Below are 24,811 nucleotides of genomic sequence, written 5' to 3' on the forward strand. Positions count from 1 at the left end.
CCTCTTCTTGGGTTAGATTGGTGACCCTTAATATAGGGTTTTCATTGTTTCTTGGGATTTCACCTAGCATTTCATTTTCCACCGTGAATACCGTGGAGAAGAAGGTGTTTAATATGTTAGCTTTTTCCTCGTCATCTACAACCATTCTTTCCTCACTATTTTTTAAGGGGCCTACATTTTCAGTTTTTATTCTTTTACTATTGATATAGTTGAAGAACAGTTTGGGATTAGTTTTACTCTCCTTAGCAATGTGCTTCTCTGTTTCCTTTTTGGCAGCTTTAATTAGTTTTTTAGATAAAGTATTTTTCTCCCTATAGTTTTTTAGAGCTTCAATGGTGCCATCCTGCTTTAGTAGTGCAAATGCTTTCTTTTTACTGTTAATTGCCTGTCTTACTTCTTTGTTTAGCCACATTGGGTTTTTCCTATTTCTAGTCCTTTTATTCCCACAAGGTATAAACCGCTTACACTGCCTATTTAGGATGTTCTTAAACATTTCCCATTTATTATCTGTATTCTCATTTCTGAGGATATTGTCCCAGTCTACCAGATTAAGGGCATCTCTAAGCTGTTCAAACTTTGCCTTCCTAAAGTTCAATGTTTTTGTGACTCCCTGACAAGTCCCCCTAGTGAAAGACAGGTGAAACTGCACAATATTGTGGTCGCTATTTCCTAAATGCCCAACCACCTGCAGATTTGTTATTCTGTCAGGTCTATTAGATAGTATTAGGTCTAAAAGTGCTGCTCCTCTGGTTGGATTCTGCACCAATTGTGAAAGATAATTTTTCTTGGTTATTAGCAGAAACCTGTTGCCTTTATGGGTTTCACAGGTTTCTGTTTCCCAGTTAATATCCGGGTAGTTAAAGTCCCCCATAACCAGGACCTCATTATGGGTTGCAGCTTCATCTATCTGCTTTAGAAGTAGACTTTCCATGCTTTCTGTTATATTTGGGGGTTTGTAACAGACCCCAATGAGAATTTTGTTACCATTTTTCCCTCCATGAATTTCAACTCATATGGACTCGACATCCTCATTCCCTTCGCTAATATCCTCCCTTAAAGTGGACTTTAGACAAGACTTTACATAGAGACAAACCCCTCCTCCTCTCCGATTTTTACGATCCTTTCTAAACAGACTGTAACCCTGTAAGTTAACTGCCCAGTCATAGCTTTCATCTAACCATGTCTCGGTTATTCCCACTATGTCAAAGTTACCTGTAGATATTTCTGCTTCTAGTTCTTCCATCTTGTTTGTCAGGCTTCTGGCGTTTGCGAGCATGCAGTTTAGAGGATTTTGTTTTGTTCCAATCTCCTCACTGTGGATTGTTTTAGAAATGTTCTTACCTCCCTTCTGAGTATGTTTTCCTGGGTCGTCTTTGTTCGAGTCTAATGTTTTTCTTCCCGTCCCCTCTTCTTCTAGTTTAACGCCCTCCTGATGAGTGTAGCGAGTCTTCTGGCGAATGTGTGTTTCCCAGGTTTGTTGAGGTGTAGTCCGTCTCTGGCGAGGAGTCCATCATACCAGTAATTCACACCGTGGTCCAGGAATCCAAATCCTTGTTGTCTGCACCATCGTCTTAGCCAGTTGTTTGCATCAAGGATCCTGTTCCATCTCCTGGTGCCATGCCCGTCTACTGGAAGGATAGAAGAAAAAACTACCTGTGCATCCAGTTCCTTTACTTTCTTCCCCAACTCTTCAAAGTCCTTGCAGATTGTCGGTAGGTCCTTCCTTGCCGTGTCATTGGTGCCAACATGTATCAGAAGAAATGGGTGGACGTCCTTGGAGCTGAAGAGCTTTGGTATCCTATCGGTCACATCCTTGATCATCGCACCTGGAAGGCAGCATACTTCTCTTGCAGTTATGTCCGGTCTGCAGATGGCTGCTTCGGTGCCTCTCAGTAGTGAGTCTCCCACCACCACCACCACTCTTCGTTGCTTCTTGGCTGTACTTTTTGCTGTCACTTGTTGCTGTGTGCCCTTTTCTTTTTTGCTTGCTGGTATTGCTTCATTCTTAGGTGTGCCATCTTCATCCTCTACAAAGATTTGATATCGGTTCTTCAGTTGTGTGGTTGGTGATTTCTCCATGGTCTTCTTGCTTCTTTTGGTCACATGCTTTCACTCATCTGCATTTGGAGGTTCTCTGACACTTTTTGCACCTTCTGTGACCAGTAGAGATGCTTCTGTTCTGTCTAGAAAGTCTTCATTCTCTTTGAGTTTCAAAGTTGCTATTCTTTCTTCCAGACCCCGCACCTTTTCTTCTAAAAGGGCCACTAGTCTACACTTCTGACAGGTGAAATTTAATTCTTCTTCTGGTCGATCTGTGAACATGTAGCACATGCTGCAGCTCACCATGTAGGTTGTCACATCTGCCATGTTGCTCCTAGATCCTGCTGACTTGCTGTGTGTTTTCCTTCTTGTGTAATCTACTCAGCCAAGCTCTCTTGCAATAATGTCCTACAGGCAAAAATTCGCGCGCCGTAAGGCGCGCGGTTTGGTGATGCTTTCGAAGCAGCTGGTCCCGGCTGTACCCAACGATCTTCTAGCTTAGGGAGACTTCGCTTCTCCCAGAAGGCACCTGGAATATGCAAATTATGAATTTGAAGATATCATTCTTCCCTCCTTCTGCCCACAGCCAAGACATGGGGTTGAAAAGGCCCTTCACACCTTGGACGTGGTAAGTGTTCTCAGGAGGTACATTTTTAGGACTACCCCCTTCCACAAATCGGACTCCCTCTTTGTGCTCCCTGAGGGTCACTGAAAGGGTTTAGCTGCTTCTAAAGCCACGATAGCCAGATAGATCCGATCTGCTATTCAAGAATCCTATCGGGTCAGGGGCAGACCTATCCCGGCGGGGATTAGGGCACACTCAACTCGGTCGGTGGGTGCTTCCTGGGCCATTCGGCACCAGGTGTCAGCAGAGCAGGTTTGCAAAGCCACAACATGGTCCATCCTGCATACTTTCTCGAAGCACTGCAATGTCCACACTCAATCTTCTGCGGATGCAGCCCTTGGCAGACGTATTCTGCAAGCGGCTGTTGCGCACTTAGTCAGTTGGTACACGGAGTTATTTGGTTATATTGTTTCCCACCCAGGGACTGCTTTGGGACGTCCCATGGTTCTGTGTCCCCCAATGTGGCGAAGGAGAAATAGGGATTTTTGTGTACTCACCGTAAAATCCTTTTCACCGAGCCACTCATTGGGGGACACAGCACCCACCCTATTAGCCTTATGGCTCTTTTTTCTTTTTTATGGTTTTTGACCTACTCTGACATGTTATACTCTAATATTATGTTATATGTCTGTTAATGATCTCCTACTGCTTTTACACTGAACTGGGTCTCTGGAAGCCAGCATGAGGGTGTATACTGCAGGGGAGGAGCTAACTTTTTTGTCTCAACTTAGTGTCAGCCTCCTAGCGACAGCAGCATAACACCCATGGTTCTGTGTCCCCTAATGAGTGGCTTGGAGAAAAGGATTTTACCGTGAGTACACAAAAATCCCTATTTTGAAACTCTTGCTTTACCATTGTTCCAGATAAATTTGTTCAATAAATTCTGGAGGTTTTGAATATGTTTTAATGAGAAGGGCAAAGGAATTGCCCTAAAAATGGTAAGCTTACCCAACCAGGAAAATTCAGCAACGCATTCTTTAACGATCTTCTCCAAGTAATTATGGTCATATGGATACGTAATGTGTATTTTTTTATCTAGTGTACTTCATAGAAATAGTAGATTTTGTGGGATTTTTCACGTTATTACCGTGTATACTTGAGTATAAGCCGACCCGAGTATAAGCTGAGACCCCTAATTTTGACACACAAAACTGGGAAAGCTTAATGACTCGAGTATAAGCCTAGGGTGGAAAATGCAGCAGCTACTGGTAAATGTCAAAAATAAAAATAGGTACCAATAAAAGTTAAATTAATTGAGACATCAGTAGGTTGTGTTTTTGAATATCCATATTGAATCAGGAGCCCCATATAATGCTTTATATAGTTCATTATGGGTCCCATAAGATGCTCCATACAAAATACGCCCCATATAATGCTCCATAAAGTTTGATAGGCCCCATAAGATGCTCCATATTAATATATGCTGCATAAAAGTTGATCATTGCCCCATAAGATGCTCCATAGGAAATTTGCCCCATATAATGCTGCATAAAAGTAGATTTTGGCCCCATAAAATGTAGTTTATGCTGATATTATTAACTGTACAGTATATCTGCTGCAATTAAAAAAAAAATGACATGCCTCTCGTCGCTGCCTGCTGCTCCTCAGCGTCCTCCACAGTGACTATTCAGGCAGAGGGCGGTGCGCATACTTAACACGTCATCGCGCCCTCTGACTTGAACAGACAGAGGACGCGGAAGACGGAGCGGCGGTGGAAAGAGGAGAGGTGAATATCGCGCAATTCCCCCGTTATACTCACCTGCTCCTGGCGCGGTCCCTGCACGTCCCTGGTTCTCCGGGCACTGACAGCTTCTTCCTGTGTTGAGCGGTCACCGTTACCGCTCATTACAGTAATGAATATGCGGCTCCACCCCTATGGGAGTGGAGTCGCGTCCATATTCATTACTGTAATGAGCAGTACCATGTGACCGCTCAACACAGGAAGAAGCTGGCAGCGCCTGGAGAAGCAGGGACCGTGCCAGGAGCAGGTGAGTATGATTAGACAGCTGCCGCTCCCCCTCCCCTGCCGACCCCTGGGAATGACTCGAGTATAAGCTGAGAGGGGCAATTTCAGCCTTAAAAAATGGGCTGAAATTCTCGGCTTATACTCGAGTATATACGGTAATTATTTTTTTATTTTACGATATTTGGTCTCTATCTGTTCAAAGTCAGACAAATCTGCCTGTAGTGGTGATGGAACACCTTGTGGGTCTGTTTGTCTTCATCCCTTGGCAATGGCAGCATCAAACCCTGATTCTCTGTGGGTTACTTCCCTTCTGAACTTATAGCACATGCCCCTTAGGATATTCCCAACACAAGTTGAAGAACAATATGGCAAAGTTTTAGATCTTTATCTTTATGAACCGGTTTATATGCAGATAGAAGTCCATAGTTGGTCCATTGATGATACTTGCTGACTCTTTGCAGGCGTTCAAGGAGTACACAAGCGATGACATGAATGTGGCGCCTGAAGACCGAGTGTGGGTGAGAGGATGGTTCCCCATTCTGTTTGAGCTATCCTGCATCATCAACAGATGCAAATTAGATGTAAGAACCAGGTAACAATCAGTATTTGCAATTCCAGATTTAAAGGTATTTATTCTGTTCTGGTTATTTGTGTTTATAATGTCAAGGATCTTAAAGGGATTCTCCTGTGACCCTCATAGGAAGGTTAAAGTCTCTTGTGTGATAGTGAAAAATGTTGACTTTCATGAGATATTTATATGTATAAAAATCCATCACCGGAGTATAAAACCCATCTTTATATTATAGAAAAAGTAAACATCAAAAGACCGAGGAGGCTTGAACAGAAGCGAGGAAATGGCTGGTTTCATGCTGCCTGGTAGTGCCTTCCTGGCCTTTTGCTGTTTTAAAGTTTTCTACAATAACAAGATGGATTAACTACTTCGGTGATGGATTTTATACTCTGGCAAATGCCTACATTCTTACTGCACAGATTTCCCTTTTTGCTTGTTCACTGTAAAATGACGACCAGTTAATTACTTAACACTTTGTGACCCGGAGTTTCCACTGCAGATGGTCCACCACAGCAGTTCCATTGAAGATAGTGCCAAACCCTGTGTCTTTTTTCACTTGACTGTGTTCTTCAAAGGCTGTGATGCCATTGTGGCAACTGGTGCATGGCCACCAGATACCACATTCATTATAATTTATTTATTTTACTCACTTATATTGCACCATTAATTCCACAGCATTTCATACATTAAAATTACTGCTCCCATTGGGATCACAATCTAAATTCCCTATCAGTATGTCTTTGCAATGGGGGAGGAACCTGGAGGAAACCCACACAAGCACAGGACAACATACAAATGCAGTGGCTCTGTGATTCCCATAAGATGTACATTGCAAGTGTGAAAACAGTTCTTCTGTGCAGAAAATAAAATCTTCCATACAGAAAATATTACTTAAAGGTACAAGCCTGAGACTGCACTACAGAGTCCAATCAAAGGTTCCTTTTCCTGTTGTATGGACCGTGGGTGAATCCAAACCATCCATCAGATCTAGCAATGTATGTAGAGAAGGGTGGGCATGTTAGTCATCACAATCTCTCAGTAGTGCAGCCTCAGTCTTTGCGCTAGTGACCAAAAATCATCATCTTTCGGCATAGGAGTAAGAAATATATTAATGATGAGTTCTGACTGCTATTCTGTGGCAGAGGAATTTGTGGCATCATCTCTGTGGGGTGGATTTGGAGGATTGGATTCTTTGCCTTTTGGGTCGGCATAGTATCCAGAATGGAAGGCAGATACAGTGAATGTCTGCCGACAGGTCCCCTTACTATTGTGGCTCATACAGTTGGTGACAGCTTTTGTATGATGACAGGTGACAGCATTTTTATGTAAAGAGCTCATTTTTTTCCATGACACTGTGGAATGAAGATTATTCTCTCTAATTTGTCCTTTTGTCTGCAGGGGCTTGACCGTCATGTTTGAAGTAATGAAGACTTACGGACACACCTTTGAGAAGCACTGGTGGCAGGATCTATTCAGGATTGTCTTCAGAATCTTTGATAACATGAAGCTGCCAGAGCAGCAGACAGAGGTGAGGATGTCGGGGTGTCCATGGCAGTGCCCACATACCGCAAAGGTCTCGCTGCATCATCCCAGAGCGTTCTCCTTATCTGTCCATACTCGCCCGCTCAGGGACGCAACCAGTTTTATTTTTGTACTTTCAGTGTTTTTCTTCCTCCTAAAGCTACACCTTTTTACTTTCTTGTCACCATAGCCATATGAGGGCTTGTTTTTGGTGGGCAAAAGTTCTAATTAAGAATTACACAATTAATTTCATATAATAAATTTTGTTTTTTCGAGACTGAGGTGAAATCGTGAAAAATAAAATGCCGTTCCGCCTTTGTTTTTTGGGTTTCACTTTTATAGAAAAATCATGCAACGCATGACCTGGCAACAGGATTCCACTATAATTTTGATGGTTTTTTTGGTACTATTTTGGAGTACATTTGACATTTTTATAATTATATAGTGATTTTTTTTTTGGGGGGGTGGGGGGGGGGCGGAGGGGAGCTGAAAATAAAAAATGACAATTCTGGTTTTTCAATAATGTAATATTTTTAGAAAAAATTTTTTCCTTCAACTTTTTAGCTCCTGTTAGTACTTGAACCTTCGTTCAATTGGACTTTATTATACAATATCTTGTATTGCCGTATATACTAAAAGTTACGATCTCCTATGAAGCCCGAACTCTGTGGCCTTCACAAGACCACCAAGATGATATCAGTTAGTGCCTTCAGCAGGCTCTCGGCTGCTGTGGCCCCTGGTAGCCCATTGTCGTCCTGTGATCACCCCAACAACATGGCGCAATGTAGATGCTGTTGTCCGGTACTGAGCTGCCGCCCACCTGTACAATTACATCCTGGGGAGGGAAGATGGTAAAGAAGTTGTTCAGTGCCTCTTTCTGCCTCATGAGGTGGCTCTGATAATGTTGGGTTGAGAGGGCTAGGCTGGCCAGGGCAGCTGCACGTTTGGCAGGCATCATCCATGCTTTGTAGCCTAATGAATGCACAGTCCCTACCAGACATGAGCGATACCTGGCAGGCACCTTTGGCACAATATCCTCGACGCCTCTATCTCCCCATGTGGAAGTGAGAGGCGCCCAATGGACCTTTTATTCGTAGCCAGATTGGTGAGGTCCTAGTAGTAAAACAAAGAGCAGCCACAGTTTTCAGCCATTAGTTTTCATTTTGTGGAGATAAATGAATAAAGTAACAGCTATAACCATTCATGTTGTCAATGCTGTATTTACCTACATAGTTCACTGCCCAAACGGACGGTGTAGGGAGGCACCCTATTAAAAAGGGGCAATGGCTACACCCAGGAGGAATAACAGGAGGATGAGATAATGAAAGAAAGTACAAAACTATTAATCCAGGAATACAAGTATTTACTAATCCAGAAAGCTTTAATTCATTTCCGACAAAGGATTTAATTGTACGCTCCACACCAAGTCCATTTGTATGAAGCATCATACCCTGCATACACCAGAATTGCTGTATTATTTTTTTTATTTTTCTATTTCACCACTTGTTCTGCCTGCCTCCACGTATGATGCTGTGTGGCTTCCAGCATATGGATAAACCTTCATCCATTGCCTCAGTAAACAGACTGTATAGGTTCTTAAGTCTATATTTATTGAGATGGTGAATGATGAACAACAATAGTAGATGATATTGTGAGATATTCGATATAATGGATGATCAGGCAAAAACTACAAAGGAGATAACAGTGCATCAGCACTTGGCATATTACAGTATGTTACAAGATGCAATAGCAGAATAACAGAGATTACAGAGCGAACACTGAACACAGGATAAGGCAGATACACAGTTCTCATGGCTATCTTAGGACAGGTTCAGACTGTCAGCATTGTATTACTTTATACAGGCAAACATCTATCTGCATACAGAGGAGCAGCAATATGAAATACAGCACAACATGCCTAACTACACACTCTGCTACCCAGTGGCTGCAGAACTGTTCTAGCATAACACATACATGTAAGTACATTTGTGCCTCACCGGAACCTGCTTATCGAGAGCAGTGATCTGCAGGGAGAGAGAGCCAGGAACATGTGTGTAAGGCTACTTTCACACCTCCGTTGGTGCACGGCCGTCGCTAAGTGTTGGCGCGACCTACCGACGGACGTTGTTAAAATTCAGCACAACGTGGGCAGCGGATGCCGTTTTTCAACGCATCCACTACCCATTCTAAAGTCCCGGGGAGGAGCTAGAGATCTCTGCCCAGGCATGCGCACTCCAAAGTGCAGGATGCGACGTACGAAAAAACGTTCCCTTGAACGTTTTTTCGTGACGATGGTCCGCCAAAAAACAAAGCATCCAGTGCACAACGAACACGACGTATGGCCATACATCGCGATCCGTCGGCAATACAAGTCTATGGGAAAAAAACGCATCCTGCGGGCACATTTGCAGGATGCGTTTTTTTCCAAAAACGACGCATTGCAACGTACACACAAAAACTGAAATGTGAAAGTAGCCTTAGACTCAAGGTTCGGGGGAAAATGGCTACTTTGCCTGGGGAGTCGGGGGGGGGGGAGGGGGGGGGGGAGGGGTTCTAGTCAGAACACAGACTTAAAGCGATAAGCTCCTGGATACTAAACAGGATTAATGTGTACCTAACGACCTCTAATGGTGACAACTGGTACTATATTGTGACTTAACTTGCTGCACATTAATGGGCAGAACACCACTATTGGTTTACTCGATCGCCTCATTGGGGGACACAGGACCATGGGTGTTATGCTGCTGTCCACTAGGAGGCGACACTATGCACAATCTGAAAAAGATTAACCGTGGCTCCTCCTCTGCAGTATAGTGTCACATAGGAGGCAGACCTAAGATTTTTTTTTTACTCAGTTTTTTTCCGACGGATTACAGATGAAGAAGTAGTGGGTCTCCTGTGAGACTCCCGGCATGGCTCCTTCCTCAGCCCCCTATTATGGTGTGCCTGGTTGAAGTAGAGATGCCTATTTCCCTATTGGATTTTTTCCCCTGTTTGCCCTTCATTGTATGATAAAATGAATGGTATCATTCAAAACTACAACTCTTTCTCCAAAGAAACAAGCTGCGATATGACTTGGTGGTGGGGAAACTAAAAAAGTTATGATGCTTGGACGATGGAAGGAAAAAAACAAAGTGGAAGGAATGAAAATTGGCTCTAGCAGGAAGGAGTTAAATACCTTATTGTCATTTTGTCTTTCTTAGGCTATATTCACACTTAGCGGTTTTTACCGCGGAACCGCCGCGATTTTGATGCTGCGGGTCCGCAGCAGTTTCCATAGCGTTTACAGTAACATGTAAACCCTATGGAAACCGCAAACCGCTGTGCACATGCTGCGGGAAAAACCGCGCGGGAACGCAGCGGTTTACAACCCGCAGCATGTCACTTCTTTGTGCAGAATCGCTGCGATTCTGCACCCATAGGAATATATTGAACCGCTTACTTCCCGCATGGGGCTGTGCCCACGTTGCGGGAAGTAAGCGGATAATGTGCGGGTGGTACTCGGGGTGGAGGAGAGGAGACTCTCCTCCAGGCCCTGGGAACCATATTTGGGGTTAAAAAATAAAAAATCTGGTTATACTCACCCTCTGATGTCCGGAGCTCCTGGGCGCTGCACGCGGCCGTCCGGTCAGAGTTGCTGTGCGACCAGGACCTGCGGTGACGTCGCGGTCACATGACCGTGACGTCACGAAGGGTCCTTTCCCCACAGCATCTTAGGAACCGGACCGCCGGGTGCAGCGCCCAGGAGATCCGGACATCAGAGGGTGAGTATAACCAATTTTTATTATTTTTAACATTACTATTGATGCTGCATATTGCTGCATATGCAGCATCAATAGTATAGCCGGAAACCCGCAGCGGAAACCGCGGAACAAACCGCGATAAATCTGCAGGGAGAACCGCAGTTGTTTTGCCCTGCAGATTTATCAAATCCGCTGCGGGAGAACCCGCAGGGACCCGACGCAAGGTGTGAACATAGCCTTACAAGAAAAGTTCCGGTCTCAGTGGAGAGATGAGCGCACCGCAGACTTGTGACTCTTGAGCATCCGTCATCCAAGCCCAGCTGGTTTGGGATATTGAAATCTGTTTCTGCATCTGAGATGTTTTTGCTTTTCCCATTTTCAGAAAGCGGAATGGATGACCACAACGTGCAATCACGCCCTCTATGCAATATGTGATGTCTTCACCCAGTACTTTGAGGTGCTCAGTGACGTCCTCCTGGATGATATCTTTTCTCAGCTCTACTGGTGTGTACAGCAAGGTAAGATTGGTCTCCTACACGTGGAGCCATCAGCGCTGAAGATCGATATGGCCGTCTGTGTTACATGTATAAATATCCCTGTATATATGTAGACAGTCTGGTAACGGATGCTAATCTCCTCACTAAGAAGTGTTATAGACTTATTCTCATCTACATAAATGGGCATTGTCAGATAGTGCTTGTAAATACAATTTACTGGTTACTACAGTTTTCAGCTGTTCTTGAGATATTAACACTTTTTTTTCAGCTTGTTGTCTTGACAACCGACTACTACTACTAATAATCTTTATTTTTATATAGCGCTAACATATTCCGCAGCGCTTTACAGTTTGCACACATTATCATGCTGCTTCTATACAACAGCACGCAGTGCTTACCGGCTCTTTTCTGAGGAGCTTATAGTACCGTTTTGAGGCCAGGATCGCAGGAGCGCTCTGTTACCGCCAAATCCCTGCGTCTTCCAGTGCAGTGCTTACAAACTAAGCATCAGCGGTGGTCGGTCTCCTAGGCAACAAGTTGTAAGCCAAGGAAAAGGGTTAATGTCCAGAACAGCTGCAAATTTTAATTAACAATAAATTGCTAAAGTGCTGGGTTTTTCTGCTGTCTGGCAATATCATTATATGAACATGGTTGTATTAAGGTTTAAAGGATTATCCCCACTTTGTCCTCTGGTGTACATGTAATCCACTAATAATAGATCAGAGGAATCAATATTATATGGACACACATGAAATTTAGCCTTGTTGTTTAGGGCTTGTTAAAGGGTTACTTCTCCAGTTCATACATGTTATAACTGTTAGATCGTTAGGTGTCTGACTTGTTGGACACCCATTGGTCACCAGAACAAGGGTCCCAAGTCCCCTGTTCTCCCAGGACCTGGCTGTCCATGTCAGTGCCATAGGCTTGGTATATGGCGCGACACGGCATATGCCGACAGTGCTTCAGTCAACTCCACTTGGCTGCTGCCTTGTGACAAGGAAGAAGCCGAGGACATGGGACTCCTACTCTGGCGTTTGTTGGGGGCCCAGCTGTCTGATCTTCTGCAATCTAATGATTATTATTACCATTGGGTAGGTGATAACCTAGTTGAATCGAAATACCCTGATATTTAAGAAACTTTTTCCTAGAACTCATGGCAAGAAAACAGTATTAAGCAGCTGCCATTTTCTATACAACATATAGGGATTGGGTGTATTTCACATGTAAATTACATCTGGATGCTGACGTAAGTTGCCGTACACATCCAATAATGGTCAGCCGAATGTTCATCGGACCGCCATATTTCCTGACTCCTCTATGCACATAAGTGCTCTGCTTAGACAAGCGCCCATGTTTCTTTAGCAGGGAGGTGCGAGAAAGCTGCTGCTGGACACCTCTGATAAGGGCTGAAATTCCATGGAAACGAAAGATCGGATGTTGGAATTCCACCTGGCCGATCCTTCTCTCCCCCGATATCATCTGTCAGGAAACAGTTGGGAGACCCCCATACACATCAGATAGTTGGTTACTGGTTTCCAAATTGACAGGTTCAACTTACTGTAATGGGGGGCACTTGCTTGTTGGTATTTTTCTCGGCCAATGTAATGGTTAAATCCATTCTCTGTTTCTCAGCGATGTAATTGCATTATTTTCTACGGCAGACAATGAACAGCTCGCTCGCTCTGGAACTAATTGTCTAGAAAATGTTGTCATTCTAAATGGAGAAAAATTCACCCTGGAAATCTGGGACAAAACCGGCAACTGCATGCTAGATATCTTCAAGACGACCATCCCACACGCGTGAGTGCGCCGATCTGTGTCTCCTAGGGGGAACAGCAAGACCTTTCCAACCATTGATTCACTGCTATACACGTTTACATTTACTTCTATTTCACACGCGATATTGAACTACACAAAAATGGTATAAGTTTCTGTCTAAATAAATGTACAAACAGTACAATGTACGAAGCCGAATTTACACTGCAAGAAAATTTCAAGCAAGTGCTCACAATTCAGTGTAAACAGGCTGTCGATGAACGCGCAAAACGCTCCGTCTTCAAGTAAAATGATTTTTTTGTGCAGTGCTGCCAAAAATTCTGGCAGGCTGTGTGCCCTGAAGAATCTATTACCGATCTCTCAGTGCACATTGTTTAGTCTGCCGGTGTAAACAGGCTAATAAACGTCCGGCGATCGGTGGTCCTATCGTGCTGCTGGTCGCTCCGTGTAAACAGACCCTTTAAGGCCATGTTACCACTTTCATTTTCACCTTCCATCAAGCATATTTCCCAATGTATCACTGATCATTGCTGCTTTTTTTATGCAAGTTTTAAGCTGCACTTTACAGCACCAGCAAAATCTATGCGCACACATTGTTTTTCTTTCCTGACTGAATTAAAAAAAACTACGGCGTTTTTTAAAACTGCAGAATGTCACTCCTTTCGGCTTTTTTTCACCCATAGAAAGCAATGAGTAAGTACAAATAAACACAAGTATCAGGTTTTGCAGTGTTTTTGGTACAAAAACCTGAGGAAGTTGCATCATGGCTTTTTTTTTGTATGCACAAAATTATTATCAGCATGCACAAGAGACAAATGTACCAGACAAAAACACAGCAAACTGGCTTTTTGTAAGCAGCTTCTTTACCTGCCAAGAGCAGATTTTGCCTGCAGAAATATGCAGCACAAATGGTGTGAGCATAGCCTTTATCTTCTCTTCTCTACTTGCACAGGTTGTTAACGTGGAAACCAGCGGCTGGAGAGATTGATCCAAGCACTGAAAAGCAGCTGGTAAGTTTTGTATGGCCTCCTGAAGCTGCAATGCATCTGGTCATTCTTCTCATCTTCTCGATCAGCGATATGAAACCTACATTTTATGCAATTAAAACCACTGTTTTCAGATTAAAATCCATATTCAAGTTCATATCACATTCTTATCCTGACCATAGACATAATAAACCTCTCCACACCGGACAGAGTGTATATTCAGTTAGAGAAATAAAACGCTCCCTGCTCTTTTTCCTGGGCGCTGCAGAAAATTGACAGCCAAGCAGGAGCTGCTGTGATCCCCCGCCGTCAGGGGCATCGTGCAGACGCTGGCGATAAGGCAGAAGTGGTATATTTCACCTCCTGTCTTCTATCTCACCAGCTACATAGCAGCCAATCAGCACTCTGCGTCTATCGGCACCGCTGATGCTTTTGTAAGATTTTGCCATCATGACTGCTGGGAATCTGGTGGATCCTAGCAGACCCAGATCACCTCTGTCTGGGCACACCAGGGTGACTCTTTTTCCAAGTTTGACCTCCCCCACGCAACACATCACACACAGATCAAGTGTCCGATTTACATATTTAATGTGTGTGTATAATATGTATATGTGTAGATGTTCTCCAGAAATCTAGTGTGAATTTATTCAACAAATTATTTTGTGAGGAATGTGACCAGTAAAAAAAAATCTAAACAAAAGTAAATCAAAAATAGCTTCTTCTTGTTTTCTATATTTGCACAAAAAGAACATCAAATTATGCATCAATTTATATATACACCAAGACAACGTTACCATTAAAGTCCTCATACAGCCACGTCAGTTAAAAAAATTTTGGCTCTATGCGATGTTTCTTTTTTTTAATTCTACGGAGATATTTGCAGATTGGTCTATTTTATTTCATAGTTGGCATTTCGGCAAAGCCTTTTGAGGAAGGCCAGTGAGTTCATCAGTGTTTTATGTGTTGCATATGTAGAATTTTTTTTAATATTTTGTCAATTTTTGTGTAGAAAAAAAAGAATCTACTAAGTGCAATTTGTGTCTGTTAGGACTCCATATCTCAGAAATCTGTTGATATCCATGACTCCATCCAGCCCCGGACAGCTGATGGCAGACGCAGCACCCAGCCTGGCATTACAAGTGTAGCTAATGAGGACTTCTACCTCATCAGATCTGGAGCAAGTGAGTAGTACTAAGGGCAAGATGTGATGGTGGAGGGCCAGTGAAGCCCGGGCCTCACAACCGCACTATGTCAAGTAACAAATAATGGAGACTAATAAAGTGGCTACTTTTATTTCTGTGTCTCGCAGACGGCTCATGTCATAGGTTTCAGCCTCTGATTATTTTGTATTTTAATGTCCGCGAAACATAGCAGATTGTCAGTCATTAACTTGCGAGGGCGGAAGATAACAAGTGTCTTTATTCTTGAAAAGGATTTTGGCTTCTTCTAGGAGATGAATAATTTCATTGCCATTTTCTGTTTTTTTTTTGTGTTTTGTTTTTTTTTTTTTACATTTTTTTTCTTTTTAGGATTTCCAGAGCAGAAGCTTTTTTCAGCATTGTTAATTAAATGTGTGGTACAACTAGAACTCATTCAGACCATCGACAATATCGTGTTTTTCCCTGCAACCAGTAAGAAAGAAGATGCAGAAAATCTGGCTGCCGCTCAGGTGTGTTGTCTTATTATGGGGAATATGAAACAATGGTGCAGACCCCATACACCCGTGTGTTGTATTGAAGGCCGCGTGCAGATGGGTCAATTGTAATCCTATTTCATGCTGTGTATTTCGGATACTACAACAGAACAGATCTTGCAGACTAAAGGTACCAGACTAGAATTGCGGGGGTTGTAAGTGCCATATCTGGAATTGGGTGACAGTTTCTCCATCTGTTTGAGGTTTTGTATCTCACACATAGTGGGACCCCTTATTGTGGTAGTAAAATCGTCCACATGCCCTTTAATGAACGCTTGCTAACCTCTCTAATTAATGTTCATTGCATTTTTGCTGTGAACTTGTGACCATTTAGTTATCAGTTCACTGAATTTGCCCTGGATGTCATTAGGACTGCACACAATGTTACATGGCAGAGCCTGCCAGATAATGGCTCTGACGTCTAACCTGCTAGCGTGATTTTAAGGAACTTAGTCATGGCCAAAATTTTTGAGAATGACAGCAAAATTATATTTTCACATGATCTGCTGCCCTCTGGTTTTTATTAGTGTTTGTCTGATGTTTTTGTCACATACAGAAATATAATTGCAATCATATTATGAGTACCAATAGGTTATATTGACAGTTAGAATGAGTTAATGCAGCAAGTCAATATTTGCAGTGTTGACCCTTCTTCTTCAAGACCTCTGCAATTCTCCCTGGCATGCTCTCAATCAACTTCTGGACCAAATCCTGACTGATAGCAGTCCATTCTTGCATAATCAATGCTTGCATTTTGCCAGAATTTGTTGGTTTTTGTTTGTCCACCCATCTCTTGATGATTGACCACAAGTTCTCAATGGGATTAAAATCTGGGGAGTTTCCAGGCCATGGACCCAAAATCTCTGTTTTGTTCCATGAGCCATTTAGTTATCACCTTTGCTTTATGGCAAGGTGCTCCATCATGCTGGAAAAGGCATTGTTGGGCGCCAAACTGCTCTTGGACGGTTGGGAGAAGTTGCTCTTAGAGGACATTCTGGTACCATTCTTTATTCATGGCTGTGTTTTTAGGCAAGACTGTGAGTGAGCCGATTCCCTTGGCTGAGAAGCAACCCCACACATGAATGGTTTCAGGATGCTTTACAGTTGGCATGAGACAAGACTGGTGGTATCGCTCACCTCTTCTTCTCCGAATAAGCTGTTTTCCAGATGTCCCAAACAATCGAAAAGGGGATTCATCAGAGAAAATGACTTTGCCCCAGTCCTCAGCAGTCCACTCCCTGTACCTTTTGCAGAATATCAGTCGGTCCCTAATGTTTTTTCTGGAGAGAAGTGGCTTCTTTGCTGCCCTCCTTGAACCAGGCCTTGCTCAAAGAGTCTCCGCCTCACAGTGCGTGCAGAAGCACTCACACCATCCTGCTGCCATTCCTGAGCAAGCTCAGCACTGCTGGTAGTCCGATCCCGCAGCTGAAACAGTTTTAGGATCCTGGCGCTTGCTGGTCTTTCTTGGGCGCCCTGGAGCCTTTTTGACAACAATGGAAGCTCTCTCCTTGAAGTTCTTGATGATGCGATATATTGTTGACTGAGGTGCAATCTTTGTAGCTGCGATACTTTTCCATGTTAGGCCATTTTTGTGCAGTGCAATGATGGCTGCACGTGTTTCTTTAGAGATAACCATGGTTAACTGAAGAGAAACAATGATACCAAGAACCAGCCTCCTTTTAAAGTGTCCAGTGATGTCATTCTTACTTAATCATGACTGATCGCCAGCCCTGTCCTCATCAACACCCACACGTGTGTTAATGGATCAATCACTAAAACGATGTTAGCTGCTCCTTTTAAGGCAGGACTGCAATGATGTTGAAATGTGTTTTGGGGGTTAAAGTTCATTTTCTGGGCAAATATTGACTTTGCAAGTACAGTAATTGTTGTTAAGCTGATCACTCTGACATTCAGGAGTATATGCAAATTGCCATTAGGAAAAATGAAGCAGTAGATTTTTGAAAAATTAATATTTGTCTCATTCTCAAAATTTTTGTCCATGACTGTATGTTCAGAGTTTACCATATTTCCCTATACTAGAAAATTCACACTTTTAGCAAAAGCAAGAAAACATGTTCTGCCGTCAGGTGGGCTTGGCAGCAACAGATCCTCCTGGTCCGCTTTCTTATTGATCAGGCAGAACGTTCTGTTCAGCCTGATAATTATGACAGTCTTAATGTTTAAGTTGTATAAGGATTGGGTGTCCGATTAATACGCAGGATGTCAGGGGCTTCCTTTTAACACTTCATGGAGGAATTGGCTGGCCCAGCAGTTCCTCCAACCCCCTTATGATCTAGGGACCTGCTTAGTATGTGAGCTTGTCACACGTATCAGAAAGGCAGGCTGGAGCCTTCTTCAGCCCAGCTCTCCTTGCTGCAGCCCACCCTGGTCTGCAAGCCCTGAGCTTTTCCAGATAAGGGGTCTGGCATTTTACTGCAGACTGTAATCAGGGATGGAGGCTGGAGACCCCCAGGCTCACTGAACCGAAAATGGAGAAGAAGATACTGTGAGATAAAAACATCCTTGTACACTGAAGAGAGGAGGGAAAGCGGAGACCCTATGCCTTCAGTATAGTATCCTCTGGGGACAGGACTACTGCACAGTAATGGCCTTGCAGTGAACTGCTGATTTTCTGCACAGCCGCTTATTAATAATGTAAGTGCTTTTAGCTGCTGCTGTGTACAAGCCAGTCTGCACCCTGATACGGTTTCTGGCTGTATTGTGGCTGCACCTTCTTAGTGATGCTGCCACTGGTGTGAATGCAGCCTGGCCAATCAGCTATGAACTAAACTGACGCTATGGAAGAAAATTACTTCCATTCTGGTAAGAACATTGAGAAAAAGCCAAGAGCAAGGTGTCCATGCAAAAGTATCAAATCACACTAAAGACAGATAAATATTAGTGATGAGTGAGTCTGCTCATTTCTCGAGTTTTCTGAGCATGCTTGGGTGATCTCCGAGTATCTGGGGCGTGCTCCTAGATTATGTTTGAGTCCCCGCAGCTGCATGATTTGCTGCTGGTAGACAGCCTGAACACATGCAAGGACTGTCTGTTTGTTAGGGAATCCCCACATGTATTCAGGCTGTCTAGCAGACACAAATCATGCAGCTGTGGAGACCCAAGCAATCTACGAGCACGCCCCAGATACTCGGAGAACACCCGAGCATGCTCAGAGAAACTCGAGTAGCGAGCACACTCGCTCATCACTAGTAAATATCAATTATTACATCAGACTTGCCATAGACACAGAAATTACTTGCGTCTTCTGTGCTTGGTCTATCAGTTGTATACAGTCGGTATGAGCACTCATTATTGGTTTTACTGGAGAGGTTGTCTGTGACAATATGGCTCCTAACACTCATTACATCTAAACATACAGAGATGATATGGGGCTATATTGTATCCAAGCAGCCTTAAAAAATAAAAAAGAAACCTCCCTCGTTGTACTGAGTGACATTTGGAGATATAAGACTGGCACCTTGTGTCATCCGCAGAGAGACGCTGTTCATTTTGATGTCCACGTTGACACTCAGGATCAAGGCATGTACCGCTTCCTCACATCTCAGCAACTCTTCAAGCTCCTGGATTGTCTCCTTGAATCTCACAGATTTGCAAAAGCTTTTAACTCCAATAATGAGCAAAGGACTGCTCTGTGGAAGGCAGGTTAGTATCACTGATGTCAGTCTTGTTCATAGAGTAATTACCCAACACACACTGTACCAGTCATGAGCTAATTTGCAGAAATATTAATAATTGGCATATTAAAATTGCTGGTAAAAGACCTGTGCTGATGTGTTACGGTTTCATTGGCACCCACTAAATAGTTGATAAGACAGTGTACATAGCATCACATCTGTTAATGCAGAACATGTATGATGGCTTCTTTCAATGAGTCCGTTTAGCCCTTTACAGCATATTCCTGTCTCTGAAAGTTATGGATGGGTGATGACTATGTATATGAGCTCCCACTGCTGGAAGCCCTACTGATAGCCAGAACTGGCACTTGTGTTTCCCCTTCTCCCTTGTACACAACCTGCAATAGTTGAATGGAGCAAGAGGTCACACGAGCTCTGCCACTGTATTCACAGTCTATGACGCTGAGGAAAGCCAATCTCTGTGCTCCACTGTCTTCGTCCTTGCTGTAGACTTGAATTGGACACCATTAAGTGCGTTAGTCAGTCAGTGAGGTCCCATTGATAGTCTGGTCTCGGCAGACTAAGGCTACTTTCACACTTGCGTCGTTTGGCGTACGTTGCAATGCATCGTTTTGGTGAAAAAATGCATCCTGCAAATGTGCCTGCAGGATGTGTTTTTTTTCTCCATAGGCTTGTATTACCGACGCATTGCGACGTATGGCCACACGTCGCATCCGTCGTGCAACAGATGCGTTGTCTTTTTGGCAGTCGAGACGCACAAAAAAAGTTCAATGTAACTTTTTTGTGCGTCGTGTCTGCCATTTTCGACCGCGAATGTGCAGGCGGAACTCCGCCCCCTCCTCCCCGCTCATCGCAATGGGCAGCGGATGCGTTGTAAAACTGCATCCGCTGCCCACGTTGTGCTACATTTAACACACTGTCCGTCGGGCCGACGGTTTGCGACGGCCCCGTACCGACGCAAGTGTGAAAGTAGCCTCACTCTTTGGCAAAGTTAGTGCAAATGGATTTACAGGAGTCAGTTCAGCAGCCAGGTCAGTAATCTCTGTCCTTCGGATAGGAGCCTTGACCACCTACCTCCCAGCATCCGCACCCTTTTTAAAGAAGAAAGGGTTTGGTACTGTGTTAGCCAGTTGAACAAAATAATGCTCTTAGTGGGAAAAATAAGATAATCTTGTAGTTATCATACCTTTTAATGGCTAACAAAATAAATGTTATAAAACAGGCTTTTGAGACTTCTTAGGTCTATTCCTCAGGCATGGTATGGCAAAGTACCTGAAGAAACACAAATGTATATACAGAAAGAGCAGTGGCAAGGCATAATCAATGGACATCTGCATAAATAAACAAACTGAGCTCAGAGAATGAATCCTAAATTGGATTAGATTAGTGGTGTGAAAGTTTTATTGCTCCATCAAACCCTTGGCCTATTTCTGTTAAGGTACCGTCACACATAATGATATCGTTAACGATATCATTGCTTTTTGTGACGTAGCAACGATATCGTTAACTAAATCTTTATGTGTGACAGCGACCAACGATCAGGCCCCTGCTGGGAGATCGTTAGTCGCTGGGGAAAGTCCAGAACTTTATTTTGTCGCTGGATCTCCCGCTGACATCGCTGAATCGGCGTGTGTGACGCCGATTCAGCGATGTGGTCACTGGTAACCAGGGTAAACATCAAGTTACTAAGCGCAGGGCCGCGCTTAGTAACCCGATGTTTACCCTGGTTACCGTTGTAAATGTAAAAAAACAAACACTACATACTTACATTCCCGGTGTCTGGTCATGTCCCTCGCTGTCAGCTTCCCGCACTGACTGGTGAGCGCCAGCCAGCCGTAAAGCACAGCACAGCGGTGACGTCACCGCTGTACTTTACGGCCGGCGCTCAGTCAGTGCTGGAAACTGAAGGCGAGGGACCTGACCAGACACGGGGAATGTAAGTATGTAGTGTTTGTTTTTTTACGTTTACGCTGGTTACCAGGGTAAACATCGGCTTACTAAGAGCGGCCCTGCGCTTAGTAACCCGATGTTTACCCTGGTTACCCGGGGACTTCAGGATCGTTGGTCGCTGGAGAGCTGTCTGTGTGACAGCTCTCCAGCGACCAAACAGCGATGCTGCAGCGATCGACATCGTTGTCGGTATCGCTGCAGCGTCGTTTAGTGTGACGGTACCTTTAAGGTACCGTCACACTCAGCGATGCTGCAGCGATATAGACAACGAGCCATTTGCTTGAGCGTCGCTGTTTAGGTCGCTGTAGAGACGTCAAACACAACAACTCCAGAACGATGCAGGAGCGATCCAGTGATGTAACGGCGACTCACTTATCGTTCTCGCTGGTTGTTAGCTCCATGTGAAACATTGCAGGCATCGTTGCTTTTGATGTTAAACATGATGATACACGCCGACCTGACGACCAAATAAAGTTCTGGACTTCTAGCTCTGACGAGCGATGGCACAGCAGGATCCAGATCGCTGCTGCGTGTCAAATACAACGAGATCGCTATCCAGGACGCTGCAACGTCACAGATCGTTGCCATTCTCGTTGTAAAGTTGCTGAGTGTGAAGGTACCTTTATATCGATGACGTGTTAATTGAACGGAGTTTGAACAAGAACGTCTTAGGGTATGTGTCCACCTTCAGGATGGCCGGCAGTTTAGTCGGAGCGGCAAACCCGCTCTGCGCTAAGCTCCGCCCCCTTCTGGGACGCGATGATGCCGGATGTGTTCATTGCACACATCCGGGATCATCGCACCCCACACATAGAGCCCTGTGTTATACCTTGCGGCGACGCAGCGTCGCCGCAAGTGTTATGATCTGGTGGTTTAGGAACAACATGAGACAAGCTCTGAAGGAGGTGGTATCTGTACTGACCGCAGACCCTGAACCTAGCAGCGCAACTCAAAATAGCCGTGGGGGGTACCTGACGCTCCCTAGACCCCTCGGCACAGCCTAAGATCTCACTTCCCCTAAAGATGGAAACAGGAAACCTATCTTGCCTCAGAGAAAATCCCCAAAGGAAAGATAGCCCCCCACAAATATTGACGGTGAGAGGAGGGGAAAATAACATACGCAGAGATGAAATCAGATTTTAGCATAGGAGGCCAGTCTTGCTTGATAGATAGGACAGGAAAGGATACTGTGCGGTCAGTATAAAAACTACAAAACAATCCACACAGAGTTTACAAAATCTCCACACCTGACTAAAGGTGTGGAGGGTAAATCTGCTTCCCAGAGCTTCCAGCTAACAGAAAAAATCCATAATGACAAGCTGGACAAAAATAGAATGCACAGAACAATAAGTCCACAACATGTGGACTGAAATGAGCAAAGCCAGAACTTATCTTTGCAGAACTGGTCAGGAAACCAGGAGAATCCAAGCAGAGATGTGAATCCAGCCAGAGAACATTGACAAGTGGCATAGGCTGAAGACTAGAGCCAGGTTAAATAGCAGAGCCAGGAGAGACGATTAGTGAAAGCAGCTGCTAAAGCTAAACCCAAGGAGCGGCAGTTCCACTCAAAACCACCAGAGGGAGCCCAAGGGCAGAATTCACAAAAGTGCCATTTACAACCACCGGAGGGAGCCCAAGAACGGAATTCACAACACACAAGGTATACGGACATGCTGCGATCCTAAAAGACGCGCCGCATGTCCGGAGTCGCAGGGCCGCCGCGTGCGTGTTACCACGCATAGTGGAGACGGGATTTCATTAAATCCCCTCCACTATGCTGTAACATCTGGACGCTGCGTGTTTGACGCTGCGTCTCTATGCAGCGTCAAACACGCAGCGTTTCCTGCACGTGGACACATACTCTTAAATTCCATGACAAATTCAATACATTTCATCCCACCATAAATGTAACATCAAACCACTCAAAAACAGAAATCAACTTCCTGGATACCACCTGAAAAATTCCAAATTGTTCAATCCAGACATCGGTGTATCTGAAATCAATTGCCTATTCCACATACTTCAGATGGGACAGCTTCTACCTGAAACATATTAAAAAGTCCATCATCTCCAGCTTGGCCCTTACATATAATCGTATCTGTTCCATCTCAACAGATAGGGATGAACTCAGCCCATCTTTAAAAACACAGTTTTGAACCATGGCTACCACTCCAACTCCATTGATCAAATTATTAGAGCCACAAGGATCCCTAGAAGTGAATTACTTCAATACAGGGAAAACGAGGAAAATAATCATGTATCCCTGGTGGTGACCTACAACCCACAGCTTGAGGTACTGAGGAAAACTGCTGCACAAGTATGAACAGCTAAAAACAATACTCTAGGACCCCCTCCCATTCAGTGCTACAGGTAACATCCAAATTTAAGAAACATCATAGTCCTCCGTTCAATGCCCTCGGATACTCCAAGAGGAACTTATCCTTGCAATGTGAAGAGTTGTAAAACCTGCACTTATGTAGAGAACAAAGACAGGATACAGATTCCCAACACAGAGCAGGACTATAAGATTCCCAGGACATTCACATGTTGATGTACTTAATTCTGTGCACTATATGTCCTATTTGTGGGCCCTATGTGGGAGAAACAGGACAGAAACTGAAAGCAAGGAGGATGGGGGTCTCATTGCCATATGATAAACATTTACCGGTGGCCAAACATTTCTGTGGTCCAGGACACAACATAAACCATATGAAAGTTATCATATTAAAGGGCATCTGTTAAATCCCAAAAACATTGAAGGGTTGGGGAATACAAGCATATTACAGTCTTTGATACCCTCCACACAGGACTAATTCTGTCAGGAGGATGTATGACTTGCAGTACTACAGACTCTGAGGAAGCTGCTCCAGAGATGGTGAGGCCACCAGGCCTCTGATCTTACTTGGACATTGGGACTATAAAACTTTCACACCATTATTCTAATCCATTTAAGGATTCACTTTGTAAGCTCAGTTTGCTTGTTTTTGAAATGTCCATTTATTATGCCATGCCTTTTTTTGTACACTTATTTGTGTCTCTTTAGATACTTTGTCATACTGTGCCTGAGGAACAGCGCGAACAAGCCATTTATTTTATTTTTGTTAGGCTAGTTTCACACTAGTGTTTTGAGGAAGTGCGGACTTCCTCCGTGAAGCCCCGCCCTCGGTCGCTAGCTCCGCCTACTTCTGCATGCGGCCTGCATACCTATCTTTAACATTAGGTACGCAGGTCGTGCGGCTGTATGCGGATGCTTCCCCGTGCATCGTTTTGACGATGCGGAGGAAAAAAAATTGCTACAAGCTGCATCCTACGCTGGTCGCTGCATCGTCAAAATTACGCATGCGGAAGCATCCGCATACAGCGGCACGACCTGCGTACCTAATGTTAAAGATAGGTACGCAGGCCACATGCAGAAGTAGGCGGAGCTAGCGGCGGAGGTGCGGCTGAGGGCGGGGCTTCACAGAAGTAGTCCGCAGCTCCTAAAAACGCTAATGTGAAACCGGCCTTAGCCATTAAAAGGTATCACAACTACAAGCGTATCCTTTTTCCCACTGAGAGCATTCTCTTTTTGATTAGACTGCCTGGCATGACCTCATCGTTATAGAGTGTCGCACATCTGACAACACGCCAGTCCAGTTAATAAAAAAAAGACTCTTAGATGTAGGCGGGAATTCTTATGGCCCCTGTCTCTGAAACAGATGGCAGCTGGAACAGATTCTGCAAACCAATTCACACCAGCTCTACTGTTCAGGCATAGCAATGGTAGAAATACTGTATATTGTAAGGC

At 44.1% G+C, this 24,811-nt stretch overlaps 1 protein-coding gene across 2 annotated transcripts in view; it reads left to right on the top strand.

Annotated features, from left to right (window-relative positions):
- Window positions 1-24,811, top strand: part of ARFGEF1 (ARF guanine nucleotide exchange factor 1) — a 231,009-nt gene that overhangs the window by 193,825 nt on the left and 12,373 nt on the right. For both annotated transcript variants that reach the window (XM_069731468.1, XM_069731469.1), the window contains exons 29-36: window positions 5,093-5,223; window positions 6,601-6,730; window positions 10,849-10,984; window positions 12,625-12,763; window positions 13,692-13,749; window positions 14,774-14,906; window positions 15,255-15,394; window positions 18,913-19,081. In XM_069731468.1, coding sequence (XP_069587569.1) covers window positions 5,093-5,223; window positions 6,601-6,730; window positions 10,849-10,984; window positions 12,625-12,763; window positions 13,692-13,749; window positions 14,774-14,906; window positions 15,255-15,394; window positions 18,913-19,081 — 1,036 coding nt within the window. The remainder of the gene's footprint in view (window positions 1-5,092; window positions 5,224-6,600; window positions 6,731-10,848; window positions 10,985-12,624; window positions 12,764-13,691; window positions 13,750-14,773; window positions 14,907-15,254; window positions 15,395-18,912; window positions 19,082-24,811) is intronic.

The sequence above is a fragment of the Ranitomeya imitator genome, chromosome 6, assembly GCF_032444005.1.
Source record: "Ranitomeya imitator isolate aRanImi1 chromosome 6, aRanImi1.pri, whole genome shotgun sequence".
NCBI classification, from domain to species: Eukaryota; Metazoa; Chordata; class Amphibia; order Anura; family Dendrobatidae; genus Ranitomeya; species Ranitomeya imitator.